At 41.6% G+C, this 16653-nt stretch overlaps 1 protein-coding gene across 5 annotated transcripts in view; it reads right to left on the bottom strand.

The window, feature by feature from the left end:
- The window catches only part of LOC124034002 (regulator of G-protein signaling 3-like), an 81307-nt gene that overhangs the window by 5562 nt on the left and 59092 nt on the right, over positions 1-16653 (bottom strand). For all 5 annotated transcript variants that reach the window (XM_046346605.1, XM_046346607.1, XM_046346604.1 and 2 more), the window contains 5 exons: positions 15458-16216; positions 11980-12050; positions 7448-7546; positions 6869-6930; positions 4860-5026 (listed from right to left, as the gene is read on the bottom strand). In XM_046346605.1, coding sequence (XP_046202561.1) covers positions 4860-5026; positions 6869-6930; positions 7448-7546; positions 11980-12050; positions 15458-16216 — 1158 coding nt within the window. The remainder of the gene's footprint in view (positions 1-4859; positions 5027-6868; positions 6931-7447; positions 7547-11979; positions 12051-15457; positions 16217-16653) is intronic.

Below are 16653 nucleotides of genomic sequence, written 5' to 3'. Positions count from 1 at the left end.
GTCATGCTAATACGCCATGGCTAGGCAACACATCAGGAAAAGGCGTGAAAATATACAGTTGACAACATCAACTCACATGGGTGCCAGAGGAGCTTGCTGTTGCTTGGTTCTTTGAGGCCAGAATAGGCGAGTGAGTTGGGGTCATTGACCTCTCAGTTATTTGTGACACAATGGTAGTCTGTTATATATACAATTGTAAACGTGAAAGGAATTGACAGTTGGTATAGTATGGGTTACATGCCAAATTATTATTCTTGTGTATTGACAAAGCAAAACTTTCATCCTAACACAAGTATAATGTGATACCATGTTTGTAATATCTAATGAATGTTTGTTTTTTATGGCCATGGGGCTAAAAGTAATTATATTGTTAGGATACTCATGGCCGCTATCGACAGGGGAGGTGGAGGTTACACAATAGACCAGACTACATGCAACCAATTAGGCCTACCCAGTTCACGTATTGCAAAACTGTCACACCCGTCTGTGCTTGTCTCCCCTCATTATCCCTTGTGTAAAACCTGTGTTCTCTGTCTGTCTATTGCCAGTTTGTTTCGTTCGTCAAGCTTACCAGCAGTTTCCCACTTGCTCCTGTCTTTTTCCTAGTTATTGTTTCCCGGTTTTGACCATTCTGCCCCCCATCCTGTACCTTTCTGGATTACTGACCTCTGCCTGCCCTTCTTCACCTGTTGTTTTTTGCCTGCCCCCTGTTCGAGTAATAAACTTTTGTTACTTTGACACTGTCTGCATCTAGGTCTTCCATAAAACATGATCTATACAGTTGTTAAAAGCATGAAATGTTAAATCAGACATTAGAGATTCTGATTATGAAATAAGCGAGTAGACAAGTAATTAAAATGCAACAATCTTACATTTTAATCTGTCTATTCTGCAGTGTTAGGTGACAATTACTGTCTCATCTCTTCAAACCCCTTGTCATAAAGACAGGCCACACATGCTAACCGGTAGAGCGCCCAGGCCATATCTACATTATATGGTGCAATGGTTACAACACAATAAGATCAACTCAAACTGCAATGATTAGATTACCTACCACCAGATGCTCGCTTTGACACTTTTCTCATAAGCGCCTCTGTATTTTGGCACGGTACCATATCCAGTCGATGGGAATACAAATCAAATGTTATTTGTCAAATGTGCCGAATACAACAATGCAGAATAGAGAAGGAACCGTTGTCGGAGTTGTGTTTTTTTTTTTTGTATATCTCTTTCGTAGTCAATGAAGTGCAAGGCTATTACACACACTTAGATTGGCTGTAGGAGTGTTTACATCGAATTTACAGTTTTTTTTTTCATTGCTACGAGCCATCTACGAAACAGTGACATTTTGTGTCTTCTTCCCTAGATTTCTTGCAGCCAGGGACCGAACTCCACCTTGCTCTTGATACGATCTTCGGATTTTCACTTTTCAGAAATAACTTCAGGCTAACTTTACATTTTACATTTTACATTACATTTAAGTCATTTAGCAGACGCTCTTATCCAGAGCGACTTACAAATTGGTGCATTCACCTTATGACATCCAGTGGAACAACCACTTTACAATAGTGCATCTAAATATTTTAAGGGGGGGAGGGGGGGTGAGAAGGATTACTTTATCCTATCCTAGGTATTCCTTAAAGAGGTGGGGTTTCAGGTGTCTCCGGAAGGTGGTGATTGACTCCGCTGTCCTGGCGTCGTTTTTTCTAACTGGTTTTAACTTTTGTGCCAGCTCCTTCTCCCCATAAAACTCACACGGAAACTAAACCGGCTGCGCACATTTATTTGTATATATAAATATATATATAATATAATATAAAAAACTATGAACCAATTACATTAATTTGGGGACAGGTCAAAAAGCATTAAACATTTATGGCAATTTAGCTAGCTAGTTTGCAATTGCTAGCTAATTTGCCCTATTCAGCTAGCTTGCTGTTGCTAGCCAATTTGTCCTGGAATATAAACATTAAAGTTGTTATTTTACATTAAATGCACAAGGTCCTCTACTCCAACATTTAATCCACACATAAAAACGGTCAACCGAATCGTTTCTAGTCATCTCTCCTCCCAGGGTTTTTCTTTGGACTTTATATTGCGATTGGCAACTTTCGTAAATTAGGTGCATTATCGCCACCGACCTCGTTCGTCTTTCAGTCACCCATGTGGGTATAACCAATGAGGAAATGGCATGTGGGTACATGCTTCTATAAACCAATGAGGAGATGTGAGAGGCAGGACTTGCAGCATGATCTGTGTCATAAATAGAACTGACTTCTATTTTAGCCCTTGGCAACGCAGATGTTCGTTGGCGCGCGTGAGCAGTGTGGGTGCAATAATTTAATAATATATATATATATATATATATATATATATATATATTTTTTTTAATTGCAGCGCTCGCGGACCCAACGCGAGCTGTGTAGTCACCCTGTAAGAGTTTGCCCCATGAGAGTGCACATGCGCAGTTGTTAGCCACATCTGCTGTTGCAGTCAGCCAAAAATAATATGAAATAATAGGTGGAAAAGTACACATTTTCTGAATCAAAACCGATAGTATGTGTATATATACAGTATCAGTTAGAAGTTTAAACACACCTACTCATTCAAGGGTTTTCTATATTTTTACTATTTTCTCCATTGTAGGATAATAGTTAAGACAAACTATGAAGTAACACATATGGAATCATGTAGTAACCAAAAAAGTTATAAAATAATATATTTTATATTTGACATTCTTCAAAGTAGCCATCCTTTTGCCTTGATGACAGCTTTGCAAACTCTTGGCATTCTCTCAACCAGCTGATTTTCCAACAGTCGAAGTAGTTCCCACATAATGCTGAGCACTTGTTGGCTGCTTTTTCTTCACACTGTGGTCCAACTCATCCCAAACCATCTCATTTGGGTTGAGGTCAGGTGATTGTGGAGGCCAGGTCATCTGATGCAGCACCATCACTCTCCTTCCTGGTCAAATAGCCCTTACACAGCCTAGAGGTGTGTTTTGGGTCCTTGTCCCACTAAGCACAAACCAGATGGAATGGCGTATCGCGGCAGAATGCTGTGGAAGCCATGCTGGTTAAGTGTGCCTTGAATTCTAAATAAAATCACATAGTGTCACCAGCAAAGCACCCCAACACCATCACACCACCTCCTTGCTTCACGGCGGGAACCCCACATGCAGAGATCATCCGTTCACCTACTCTACATCTCGCGAAGACACGACGGTTGGAACCAAAAATCTCAAATTTGGACTCATCGGACCAAAGGACAGATTTCCACCGGTGTAATGTCCATTTCTCGTGTTTCTTGGCCCAAGCAAGTCTATTCTTCTTATTGGTGTCCTTCAGTAGTAGTTTCTTTACAGCATTTCGATCATGAAGGCCTGATTCACGCAGTCCCTTCCACAGTTTATGTTGATGTGTCTGTTACTTGAACTCAAACATTTATTTGGGCTGCAATCTGAGGTGCAGGTAACTCTCGTGAATTTATCCTCCGCAGCAGAGGTAACTCTGGGTCTTCCTTTCCTGTGGTGGTCCTCATGAGAGCCAGTTTCATCATATTTACGCAACAACCCTATTCTAAAATGGATTAAATAAATATTTTTACTTCTCGATCTACACACAATACCCCACAATTACAAAGCAAAAACAGGTTCTAGAAATTTTTGCAAATTTCAATAAAATAAAAAAACACATACCTTATTTACCTAAGCATTCAGACCCTTTGCTATGAGACTTGAAATTTAGCTCCGGTACATCCTGCTTCCATTGATCATCCATGAGATGTATCTACAACTTGACTCGAGTCCACCTGTGGCAAATTCAATTGATTGGACATGATTTGGAAGGGAGGTGACCAATTACCAGATGGTCACTCTGACAGAGCTCCAGAGTTCCTCTGTGGCAATGGGAGAATCTTCCAGAAAGATGACCATCTCTGCAGCACTTCACCAATCAGGCCTTTATTGTAGAGTGGCCAGACAGAAGACACTCCTCAGTAAAAGGCACATCAAGCGTCACGTCTGTAGGAAACATGGCACCATACCTATGGTGAAGCGTGGTGGCAGCATCATGCTGTGGGGATGTTTTTCAGCGTCAGGGACTAGGAGACTAGTCAGGATCGAGGGAAAGATGAACCAGGCAAAGTATAGAGAGATCCTTGATGAAAACCTGCTCCAGAGGGCTCAGGACCTCAAAATGGGGAGAAGATTCACCTTCCAACAGGAAACGACCCTAATCACACAGCTTAGACAATGTAGGAGTAGCTTCAGGACAAGCCTCTGAATGCCCTTGAGTGGCCCAGCCAGAGCCCGGACTTGAACCCAATCGAACATCTCTGGAGAGACCTAAAAATAGCTGTGCAGCGATGCTCCCGAACAATGGAGTGCCAAGCTTGTAGCAGTCAAGAAGACTCGAGGCTGTAATCGCTGCCAAAGGTGCTTCAACAATGTACTGAGTAAAGGGTCTGAATACTTATGTAAATGTGATGTTTCAGCTATTTATTTTTAATAACTTAGCAAAAATGTCTAAACCGGTTTTGGTTTGTCATTATGGGGTAAAATGTGTAGAAAAAAAACGATTTAATACATTTTAGAATAAGGCAACGTAACAAAATGTGGGAAAAAAAATCATGGGGTCTGAATATATATATATATATCACTGGACAAACTGACCCAAGATCAGCACCTAGGGGCAACTTCACCCTACTCCATGTTGTATCTCTAAATGGTATAAATAAGAACAATATATCTTATCTGTAACACACTTTCTCACAAAAACACACTGCTCAAATAGTAGCAGCATCACTAAATTATTACTCTAAAGATGAACCATGGTGTGTGTACTGTGTATTGGCTTTACCTCTTTACAGGACTGTATGGACATGTATTCTGAGAAGATTTGTTTTGCTCGGGAGGCCATTTTGAACTGGGATTTGATTTTCCTGTACTTCTCACAGGCCAACCAGAAGTCCAAGTTCTCCTCACTGAACTCTGTCTGCAGGAACCTTTGGAAGACTGCCACTCCATCTGTCCAAGACAATATATCATATTATATAGTGTTTTTGTATTAAATAGTATGTATCAACATACAGGACCACAATGGAAATAAATCTGTTGTCTGTTCTTATGCTTGCTGTATTCACATTGCAATTGTATATTTCAAAATGGTCAAATTAATTCATTCACAGTCATTTTGAGACCAAGGTATTTTTTGTATGGCTCCCTTGGAAAATATACATTGCCTAAACAAAAGTCTAAACAAAAGTTAAAGGTGATGCACAAGCATTTTTGCATTATCATTTCAGAAAATGTCCATAACGTATCTGGCACTAATAGTGGGAAGATAGTGTTTCACAGTATTACCTACAGTTTTGTAATCCAAATCAAATTTGATTGGTCACATACACATGGTTTAGCAGGCATTATTGCGAGTGTAGTGAAATGCTTATGCTTCTAGATCCGACAGTGCAGCAGTATCTAACAGGTAATATCTAACAATTCCACAACAAAACCTAATACACACAATTTAGTAAAGGAAATGGGATAAGAATATATCAACTATATGGATGAGCAGTGACAGAGTGGCTAAGATGCCATAGATAGTGTTGGATACAGTATATACATATGACAAAAGTAATGTGAGATATGTAAACATTCTTAAAGTGGTATTATTAAAGTGAATAGTGTTCCATTTATTAAAGTGGCCAATGATATCAAGTCTGTTGGTAGGCAGCCACCTCTCTGTGCTAGTGATGGCTGTTTAACAATCTGATGGCCTTGCGATAGAAGCTGTTTTTCAATCTCTCTGTCCCAGTTTTGATGTACCTCGCCTTCTGGATGGAAGCGGGGTGAACAGGCAGTGGCTCGGTTGGTGGTTGTTGTCCTTGATGATCTTTTTTAGGTGTTGTAGGTGTCCTGGTGGGCAGGTAGTTTGCTCCCGGTGATGTGTTGTGCCTCTGGAGAGCCCTGCAGTTGTGGGCGGTACAGTTACAGTACCAGGCAGTGATACGGCACGACAGGATGCTCTCGATTGTGCACTCGTCAGGGTTTTACTGGGACAAGCCACATTTTTTCACCCTCCTGAGGTTGAAGAGGCGCTGTTGCACCTTCTTCACCACACTGTGTGCGTGGACCATTTCAGTTTGTCGGTGATAGGAACTTAAAACTTTCCACCTTCTCCACTGCTGTCCTGTCGATGTGGATACAGTGGTGCTCCCTTTGCTGTTCCCTGAAGTCCACGATCATCTCTTTTGTTTTGCTGACATTGAGTAAGAGGTTATTTTCCTGACACCACACTCTGAGGGCCCTCACCTCTTCCCTGCAGGCTGTCTCATCGTTGTTGGTAATCAAGCCTACCACTGTTGTGTTGTCTGCAAACTTGATCATTGGCTGAGATATTAATCTATTGATGACAGGCATCTGTTGCCAAAATGGGAAAGCGGTTCCGACATTGTGGCTGTGTTATCTAGTGGAAAGCTCTAATTTTCTGCTTGCTAAAATTCTACACTTCGCTCAATTTTAATTTATGTGAGAAAACAAGCACTGAATAGTGTAGGGAATCTTTGTACCATCTAAATCGCTAGGAACCAGGAAATGACAGAGCTATTGCCACCAGATAACACAGCCACAAAGTCAGAACATCTTTCCCTTTGTGACAACAGATGCCGCACCGGCGGGAGAAATCAACAGGCAAATATCACAGCCAATCACAACGCTGGCGGGGAAGTAATACTGTGAAATACTATCATTCCACTATTAGCGGCAAATACATTATGGACATTTTCTGAAATTACAATAAAAAATACGATATGTAGCACCTTTTAAATAAAAAATAAAGACATTAGGATCTTAGTGAGTTGAAAAACGTACATTTGTGAGCCAGCAGTGTATCAAAGCATTCCCCCCACTTCAGGGCCTCCTCTGGCGAGGGCCTAAAAATGACAGCACAGAAAGACAAAGGACGAATACATCACGTTTCGTATTATTGTGAGCTTTTCAAAGAAAAACCCTTCTCTCACACTGTGCCGCTGGTACTGTAAGTGTTTATCATTATAATCTGACTATGATTAAATGTATTTCCTACTGTGAGCAGCACGGAGTTGAGGTGATTGAGGAAAACAGTGACAGTAACTGTTCTCTCATTGCAAAAACATGACATGCTGATCACAAACTGAACGACAGGTGTTGGTTTGTTATTGTAATGCTTTTCAAATGACTAGTGTATGAAGTCAGTTTGAGTTACAGTATCCTCTTCTGAGGTCTTGGGATGCACCAGTGGATGGAGTGTGCTTTACAGTGGAGGGTGAAGTTGCCCCTAGACGATGATCTTGGGTCGGTTATGCATTTCCACCACTAATGGTTAAGGACAGGATTGGACGAGGGGAAGCTGGTCCTAGATCTGTAACTAGGGGAAACTCATATTCGTGTTCTTTACAAGGAGGCTCTTACTTGACTGACTTCAGGACTTTCTCCAGCCCGTTTGTTGGGTTGCTGCCATGGAAATCGTTCTTCCTCAAGAAAGTCAAGCGATTTTTCATGTCTTTGGCCCTGTGGAAAACATATATTTTTATTATGAGTATAACCCATGGAGTCGAGCTAGCTAAGAGATTCTATGATGCTGCTATATAACCAGCTTGAAGAAAATGAAAAAGGTTTGGATGAAACAACAACATTCTAGGTAAATCAAAAAGAAGATAACAGATTTTTTTTTTATTAAAAAGCAAATGTCTCTAGTCTCCACAGTTCTTGCTCCAAAATGAGGAGAGATCATTTTGGGAATGAAAATGAGAGTAGTTATATCATGATAAAAACATTTGGTAATGATTGTGATTGAGTCTGCATCTGCTGAAGAACAGAGAAGAAACCAGAGGAGGTCAAAGAGGATAGCACCCACAATTTGTCATGTCAGCCGATCTCCCTGTGTTGCAGCTGTCCATTTCAATATGAAAAGATGGGGGGGGAAAAGTTGTGACCTACTTTGGTGAATTTGCAAAGCATGCAAGACAAGAGATACTGTTTACCGAGACATATGCACACCACAGTACTTTCTGCCTGCCCCTTCTGTCTATCGTGCTGGCAGCATAGTATTAGTGAAAACCAAGACAGTTTTCGGGGCAGGCCTGGGACAATTTTAGCTAACCCTTTCCTAATTCTCCATACCTGCCACGTTAAAACTGCTGCGTAAATTCTAACCTGCTACGAAAAGTAACTTTTGCTAGTCAGACCTGCCCTGAGAACAGTCTTGGTTTCCACTAATGCAATACAGCTTCGCACAGGCTTGCTTGCTCTTTCTCTTTGCTAATGATGCGGGTGTGTGTTCAATCTTCGCTCTGTCCATACATCTTTTGGCCATGACATGGATTACCCCAGAAGACACTGCTACACCAGCTGCTATCTCGTCATCTGACTATGTGTGCTCTAATAATCTGAGAGCATCTGGTCATCACAGTGGTGGCACATGGCTACTCATTTTTTCCTTAGTGAAGATTTTCTCTTTATTCCCTCTGTCACCTGCCTATCTCCTCATTTGAATTCCATGCAGTCACTGTCACATAACTACAAAACTTGGGTGAGCATCCACACTGGAGGAAAGTTTATCATTCTACAGTAGGCCTACATCTGTCAATCAACTGATGGCCCAAATGAAATTATCGCATGGCTAGGCTATCGGGTAGCCTATTGGAATATAATCAAATAACATAGGGTTTATTTCAACCATCAATTGCACTAGATTAAATTATTGCCAGCTGATGTCTCGTTAAACCATCAATTTCCTCGCTAAATTCAACCCCACAGTTGATCACAATTGCAACCATTATTGGTTACCTCATTATCGCTCTCTAAAAAATGATGTCAGTGTTACCTAGGTGTTGCCCTTGGAACAATTTAGCCCTTTTTGATCAGACTAAGGGCTGTACAATAGAAAAAAATATTTCCTTGTTTACCATGCCAAATCTACTGTGGCAATTTATCCAACACTTTGTATGAATGTAAACTAATGTTTATGTGGCCTATATATATTTTATTTGTTTCCTATTTATCTTATCCAAAAGTGTCTGGTATAGTAATTTCTTATCAAGATTGTGGGTCAAATATCCCGGACTGTCCATATTTGAAACGTGTAACTTAATCAAGTAAATCGGGGTAGATTTGAGTTATTTGTGCCAGATGGGTGTTGGCTGGAATCAAACCCACACGAACATGGTAGGACTATATGTGCACACTGAAGAGAGAATATTACTTGACAGAAAGCCCTGATCCCAATGACTCGACTTCCCCTGCATGGAGAGGAGAACTGCTCATTTTCAGAGATTCACAAGGCTCATTTGAATTTCCTGATGCAGCAGGAAGATTCTCTGCGACAAAAGTGATCAAGTTAAGATCCCACATCTGTACCTTCTCTTCCTCCGCTGACAAGGCCACTTTCTATCACTCTACATTTTAAGCATCTGCCTCCAACCATGTGAAAATCTTCTCCACTTTATCCTCCCTCCTTATTCCTCCACTGCCTCCCTCCTCCCTCTCTGTGGACGACTTTATTCATTGATCATAGGCCCTGCTTTACTGAAGTTGTGAGACATTGCAAGCCAAGACCCAGCATTCCATTGCAAGATGCAGATAGATAGGCCTAGTGCACGGTTCTTACTCTGTCTGCCTGGTGGCCGACCCTCCCATCTCTCTCCGTCCCTCGCTAAATCGCTATGAAAGTTGCGAGTGTTTGTGTTCTTGGAAGTATGGCAACTATTCAGTCTCTTCTGTTCCAGAAATACTGAATCTTAGGAGTCGATTCCGGCTATCTTGACACAAAAACCGGGAGTCGGCGCCAGGAGTCACTCTCCACCACTACTTCATCGTCATTAACAGTTGGAAAATTGCAGAAAATGGCAAGCAAGAGCAGCAAAGTCCTGTATGGCAATACTCTGAGAACGAAAGGCAAACTTGGTGGGGGGGAATTGAGGTACAGTAATGGTAGTACTGGTGCAATGTGTAACCATCTGAAAGGGACGCACCGTGACACCCAAACCATTGCTGTGAATTCACGTGGAATTTTATGAAATGTTCTTATAATTTGAATGAAAAACCAACAAAAAATATGCTGTTTAAACATATAAACATATTTTTGTCCTGATGGATCCTGGTCAAAATAAGGGAATAGGGTTCCATTTGGGATGCAATCAGTGACATATATAAAAGTAACACAGTCGGCCACATTGGCTTTAGCTACGGCCACATTGGCTTTAGCCAATGTCCAGTCTCTTGACAACAAGGTTGATGAAATCCGAGCAAGGGTAGCATTCCAGAGGGACATCAGAGACTGAATCCATTTATCCGGAGGCTGCATTCATTGTAGCTGGGGATTTTAACAAGGCTAATCTGAAAACAAGACTCCCTAAATTTTATCAGCATATCGATTGCGCAACCAGGGGTGGAAAAACCTTGGATCATTGTTACTCTAACTTCCGCAACGCATATAAGGCCCTGCCCTCCTTTCGGAAAAGCTGACCACGACTCCATTTTGTTGATCCCTGCCTACAGACAGAAACTAAAACAAGAAGCTCCCACGCTGAGGTCTGTCCAAACGTGTTAACCCTCGCAAGGCTGCAGGCCCAGACGGCATCCCCAGCCGCGCCCTTGATTACCAACAACGACGAGACGGCCTACAGGGAGGAGGTGAGGGCCCTCGGAGTGTGGTGTCAGGAAAATAACCTCACACTCAACGTCAACAAAACTAAGGAGATGATTGTGGACTTCAGGAAACAGCAGAGGGAACACCCCCCTATCCACATCGATGGAACAGTAGTGGAGAGGGTAGTAAGTTTTAAGTTCCTCGGCATACACATCACAGACAAACTGAATTGGTCCACTCACACAGACAGCATCGTGAAGAAGGCGCAGCAGTGCCTCTTCAACCTCAGGAGGCTGAAGAAATTCGGCTTCTCACCAAAAGCACTCACAAACTTCTACAGATGCACAATCGAGAGCATCCTGGCGGGCTGTATCACCGCCTGGTACGGCAACTGCTCCGCCCACAACCGTAAGGCTCTCCAGAGGGTAGTGAGGTCTGCACAACGCATCACCGGGGGCAAACTACCTGCCCTCCAGGACACCTACACCACCCAATGTTACAGGAAGGCCATAAAGATCATCAAGGACAACAACCACCCGAGCCACTGCCTGTTCACCCCGCTATCATCCAGAAGGCGAGGTCAGTACAGGTGCATCAAAGCGGGAACCGAGAGACTGAAAAACAGCTTCAAGGCCATCAGACTGTTAAACAGCCACCACTAACATTGAGTGGCTGCTGCCAACACACTGACTCAACTCCAGCCACTTTAATAATGGGAATTGATGGGAAATGATGTCAAATATATCATTGGCCACTTTAAACAATGCTACCTAATATAATGTTACATACCCTACATTATTCATCTCATATGCATAAGTATATACTGTACTCTATATCATCTACTGCATCCTTACGTAATACATGTATCAATAGCCACTTTAACTATGCCACTTTGTTTACATACTCATCTCATATGTATATACTGTACTCGATACCATCTACTGTATCTTGCCTATGCTGCTCTGTACCATCACTCATTCATATATCTTTATGTACATATTCTTTATCCCCTTACACTGTGTATAAGACAGTAGTTTTGGAATTGTTAGTTAGATTACTTGTTGGTTATTACTGCATTGTCGGAACTAGAAGCACAAGCATTTCGCTACACTCGCATTAACATCTGCTAACCATGTGTATGTGACAAATAACATTTGATTTGATTCTCTGTAGTGACTCAAATGTCCTACTGGTAAAATTGTTTGACAATCATGTGTCATAGTGCCGTATCTGGGTATATTTGAGATGTCCTAGGGACAAAACTCATACGGATATCATTCATTGTAGTTCTTCTATTATGCTGTCAAGACCGCTAGAGATTTTTTTCCAATGTCCACATTTTTTCAGGACTTACAGGTTCATGGATTTCTTCTTTTTCGTGCAGCCATGTTTAAACTCACAGTTACAGTCAGATTCACTGCATACCTTGGAGGAAAGAAAGAAACAAAGAGAGAGAGAGAGAGAGAGTTAGAACATGAAAGGCAGAGAAAAATAAGGAAGAGAGCAAGTACAGTACCAGTCAAAAGTTTGGACACACCTCATTCCAGAGTTTCTTCTTTATTTGTACTATTTTCTACATTGTAGAATAATAGTGAAGACAACAAAACTATGAAATAACACATGGAATCATGTAGTATACAAAAGTGTTAAATCAAAATATATTTCATATTTGAGATTCTTCAATGTAGCCAGCCACCCTTTGCCTTTGACAGCTTTGCACACTCTTGGCATTATCTCAACACATATCTACATCTTTAAAAAATATATTTTCCTTCATCATTTTCCACTAACCATACCACACTTCCCCTAATTCAAGTAAACTAATGAACAGCAACACTTAGGCCTCTACTTTCAGCTTATACATACTATATATATTTTACAGATACAATCTATTTTACCGTGGCTGTATTTTGTTTGTTTTTAGTCCTCTATCCTCAACATCTCCCATCTATTTTTGGTGTCCATCCAGTTTGATTTCTATTTGCCATATATTTTTAACTGTGCTGTTTCACAAAAGTTCTGTGAACTGTTCAAAAGTTTGGGGTCACTTAGACATTTCCTTGTTTTTGAAAGAAAAGCCATTATTTTGTCCATTAAATGTGCAAGTAGAGATACTGGGGTGCAAAGGAGTAAGATAAATAAATAAATACAATATGGGGATGAGGTAGGTAGATAGATGGGCTGTTTACAGATGGGCTATGTACAGGTGCAGTGATCTGTGAGCTGCTCTGACAGCTGGTGCTTAAAGCTAGTGAGGGAGATATGAGTCTCCAGCTTCAGTGATTTTTGCAGTTCGTTCCAGTCATTGGCAGCAGAGAACTGGAAGGAAAGGTGACCAAATGAGGAATTGGCTTTGTGGGTGACCAGTGAGATATACCTGCTGGAGCGCGTGCTATGAGTGGGTGCTGCTATGGTGACCAGTGAGCTGAGATAAGGCGGGGCTTTACCTAGCAGAGACTTGTAGATAACCTGTAGCCAGTGGGTTTGGCGACAAGTATGAAGCGAAGGCCAACCAACGAGAGTGTACAGGTCGCAGTGGTGGGTAGTGTATGGGGCTTTGGTGACAAAACGGATGGCACTGTGATAGACTGCATCCAATTTGGAAGATTGGCAATAAGAGACTACATTTACCAGGGGTCTGCCCGGTGTCCTTTGTTGAAATTGTTGCGTAATCTCCAAGCTGCTCGCATTCATCCACTGTGATTGAGACAGAGAGGAGACTTCCAGAAATGATATATCATGAAGAGATATGTGAAAAACACCTTGAGGATTGATTCTAAACTACGTTTACCATGTTTCAGTCGATATTATGGAGTTAATGTGGAAGAAAGTTTGGCGTTTGGATGAATGAATTTTCGTTTTTTTTTGGTAGCCAAACATGACGCAGAAAACGGACCGATTTCTCCTGCACAAATAATCTTTCAGGAAAAATGGAACATTTGCTATCTAACTGAGTCTCCTCATTGAAAACATCCGAAGTTCTTCAAAGGTAAATGATTTTATTTGAATGGTTTTCTGGTTTTTGTGAAAATGTTGCCTGCTGAATGCTAATGCTAAATGCTAACGCTATCAATACTGTTACACAAATGCTTGTTCTGCTATGGTTGAGAAGCATATTTTTGAAAATCGTTAACAAAAGGCTAAGCTTGAGAGCTAGCATATTTATTTCATTTCATTTGCGATTTTCAGGAATAGTTAACGTTGCATTATGGTAATGAGCTTGAGGCTGTATTCACGATCCCGGACCCGGGATGGCTCGACGCAAGAAGTTAAATAAAGGTGAAAAAAAAAAAAAATCTAAACTGTCTGCACTGGAAAAAGTTTTGGAAAAGAATAAAGGACAAGAAAAATCACTGTGTTTCACTTTTTATTGACTTATATAAGGCCTTCGACACTGTTGGCCATGCCCTGCTGTTTTATAGACTAAAAAAAGGTTGGTTTAAGTGTTGATGCATTGGATTGGTTCCAAAATGACCTTTCTGACAGATGACAGTGTGTAGCTCAGGAGGGTATTAAATCTGAGTTTCGAAGGCTTACAAACAGAGTTCCCTAGGGCTCAATTTTAGGTCAGATCCTTTTTATGCTGTATATAAATTAGATAGGGAAGAATGTTGACTCTCCATCTGTATGCTGATGACTATTTGTTCTAGTGCTAATATTGAGAAGGATTTTCAGGACTTACAGTTGGCTTTTGATGTTATTCAAAGGCAGCTTTTCCAATTGAAACTTGTGCTTGAAGTTTATGGTATCCTCTTCCCTGAAAGTTAACAGATTGCAGATTGATTGATTGATTGAGCAAATTCATAGGGTCACCTCCTTTTAAATATCTTGGGATTTGGTCAGATGAAAAGCTGAATTTTAAACAGCACATTAATATCTTCACCAAGAAACTGAAGAACAAATCTTGCTTTTCAATGTTAGTCAGAAAGGATCTTGTCCAAAGCACTTATTATGGGGTATTATTGTGTGTAGATTGCTGAGGATTTGTATTTATTTAATCCATTATAGAATAAGGCTGTAACGTAAAAACATTTGGAAAAAGTCAAGGGGTCTGAATACTTTCCAAAGGCACTGTATATATATTTTTCTCACAATCCCTATCATGGCTATTATTGGGTGTTCCATTATTCGACTCCTCTATAGGAACTTTGTCATATTTAGAATCGCCATAGAGTAGTATTTGTGTCTCGGAACATTTGATTATCAATATACAGTTTATCGACTACAAGAGCTACACATTTCCCTTTTAATCTATTCTCTTTGAAGATTGGGTACAGAACTTTGCACTGTTCTGCAATTTACTTCGGGACCAGATCATTCATGCCTATTTTTGTGCCAGTAAGACTTTTACCCAGGCATTTAACCATGATTTTATCTTTAAAGAAAGCAAATTTGAGCTAGTCTGAATGTCAAGTAAGGCTAATCTCAGAAAGATGTTCTCCTTTTTAAGTTCATTAACGTCCGTTTCAATTTTAAACGGACGTTTAAGCTTGTTTGTCGCAGCTTTTCATCACTCATGTTGAGGCTTGCATTCAACTCCTTTATATCTGTACTGACTAATTCAAGTATGCCCAGTTTGTCATTTATCGATTTTAACAGATCTGTTTTCACCCTTACCATTCCCGGTGGTGAAAAGCTTAAATCGGCTGTGTCCATTACTCTCTGTCAAGTTCCTTGTTTTCGTAATATTTGTCGATACATGATTTGTTTTGTTATCCAGATGGAAGGTTATTGCCCACCAGTATGTGAAGTGCTAATATTTAGTCTAAAGTTTTTATCTTGAGGTGAACAGCACCGCCATCTTACTTGCAGTGGTAATTGCAGAGACTTACCTTCCTCCCTGAGAGGAGCATGTAGAGCTGGTGCACCGAGCCTCCGTTCCTTGTCAACTCCTTCTTCAGGGTCTTTGGGGAGGGCCGCATCCAGCCGCCCGGTGGGGGAGCGTGGCCTCTGTCCAGGCGGTGGATGGTGCTGTCGGAGATGAAACGTGGCGAGCGCAGCTCCTGCAGCAGACTGCCCTCGCTAAGCGTGCGTCTGTGGAGGACCCTAGGCTCGTCACCACCGCTCACGCCCTCACCCCGCTTCCTAAAGGGAGAGCATTCCCCGATGCTCCGACGTTCCAGGCCGTCTTTGTCACAGTCCTCCTCATCCTCCTCTTCTTCTTCTTCCATGGGTTCTGTGTTGAAGGAGCGATCGAGGAAGCGCGTGTCAGGGACTGTGAGCGAGGACGACGGATAGGGGGACAGAGGTATCGCACCCATACACGCTGTCTCTGACGTCTCAGTGGCGCTCTCTCCCTCACCCTGCTGCCTCTCCTCGTCTCCCTCCACCTTCCAGATGCCCGTTCTCTCAAGGCTCATACTGTTGCAGGTTTTATCTATGGTACATGGGGGGGGCGTGAGGGGCAACTTCTGTCCGAGGTCGTCTGTGCTGCGCACCACCAGGGGGATGAGGTTCGGGATATTGGCTGGCGGGCTGCTCATGCTGTAGGGTTTGGAGGAAGGGCCATACGAGGAGGGCTCTTCGGTGGCTTGACGGCCCAGATTTAGGATACCGAGCTCACAATGGACATCGGCCATTGGTTCCAACATCTGTCAACACACAGCGGGGCAACTCTCAGCTATTAAATCATTGGTTCATTGCTTTAGCTTTGGAGGCAATCTAGAATGTAGCGAATGTGCCTTTGAAATAACTACATTGCAGTGGGATTGTGCAGAATCCCTGAACTACAAATCCCCTCAGATCCAAATAACTACATATGTGATCAAGGTTAACCATTCTTCAACTTGCCTTTCTCAAAAGGATATACTTTTGTATAATTCTAGCCTCATCTGACAGTGCACAGTGTGACTTTGAATGGACTTGATAAGAAACAAACATATTCACAATCCTATGTTGCTAGTCAAAACTGAGGAGTCAGATATGCAGATAGTAGGAAAATTGCAAAAGTTGAAAAATGTTCATAACTTTCCAAAAATGTCCTAGTTTTCCAGAAATCCTGGTTGAAAGATTCCAGGAATCAGGAGGG

The sequence above is a fragment of the Oncorhynchus gorbuscha genome, linkage group LG04 (assembly GCF_021184085.1).
Source record: "Oncorhynchus gorbuscha isolate QuinsamMale2020 ecotype Even-year linkage group LG04, OgorEven_v1.0, whole genome shotgun sequence".
NCBI lineage: Eukaryota > Metazoa > Chordata > Actinopteri > Salmoniformes > Salmonidae > Oncorhynchus > Oncorhynchus gorbuscha.
The sequence above is the reverse complement of the archived record's forward strand: the minus strand, read 5'-3'. Positions and strand labels throughout refer to the sequence as shown.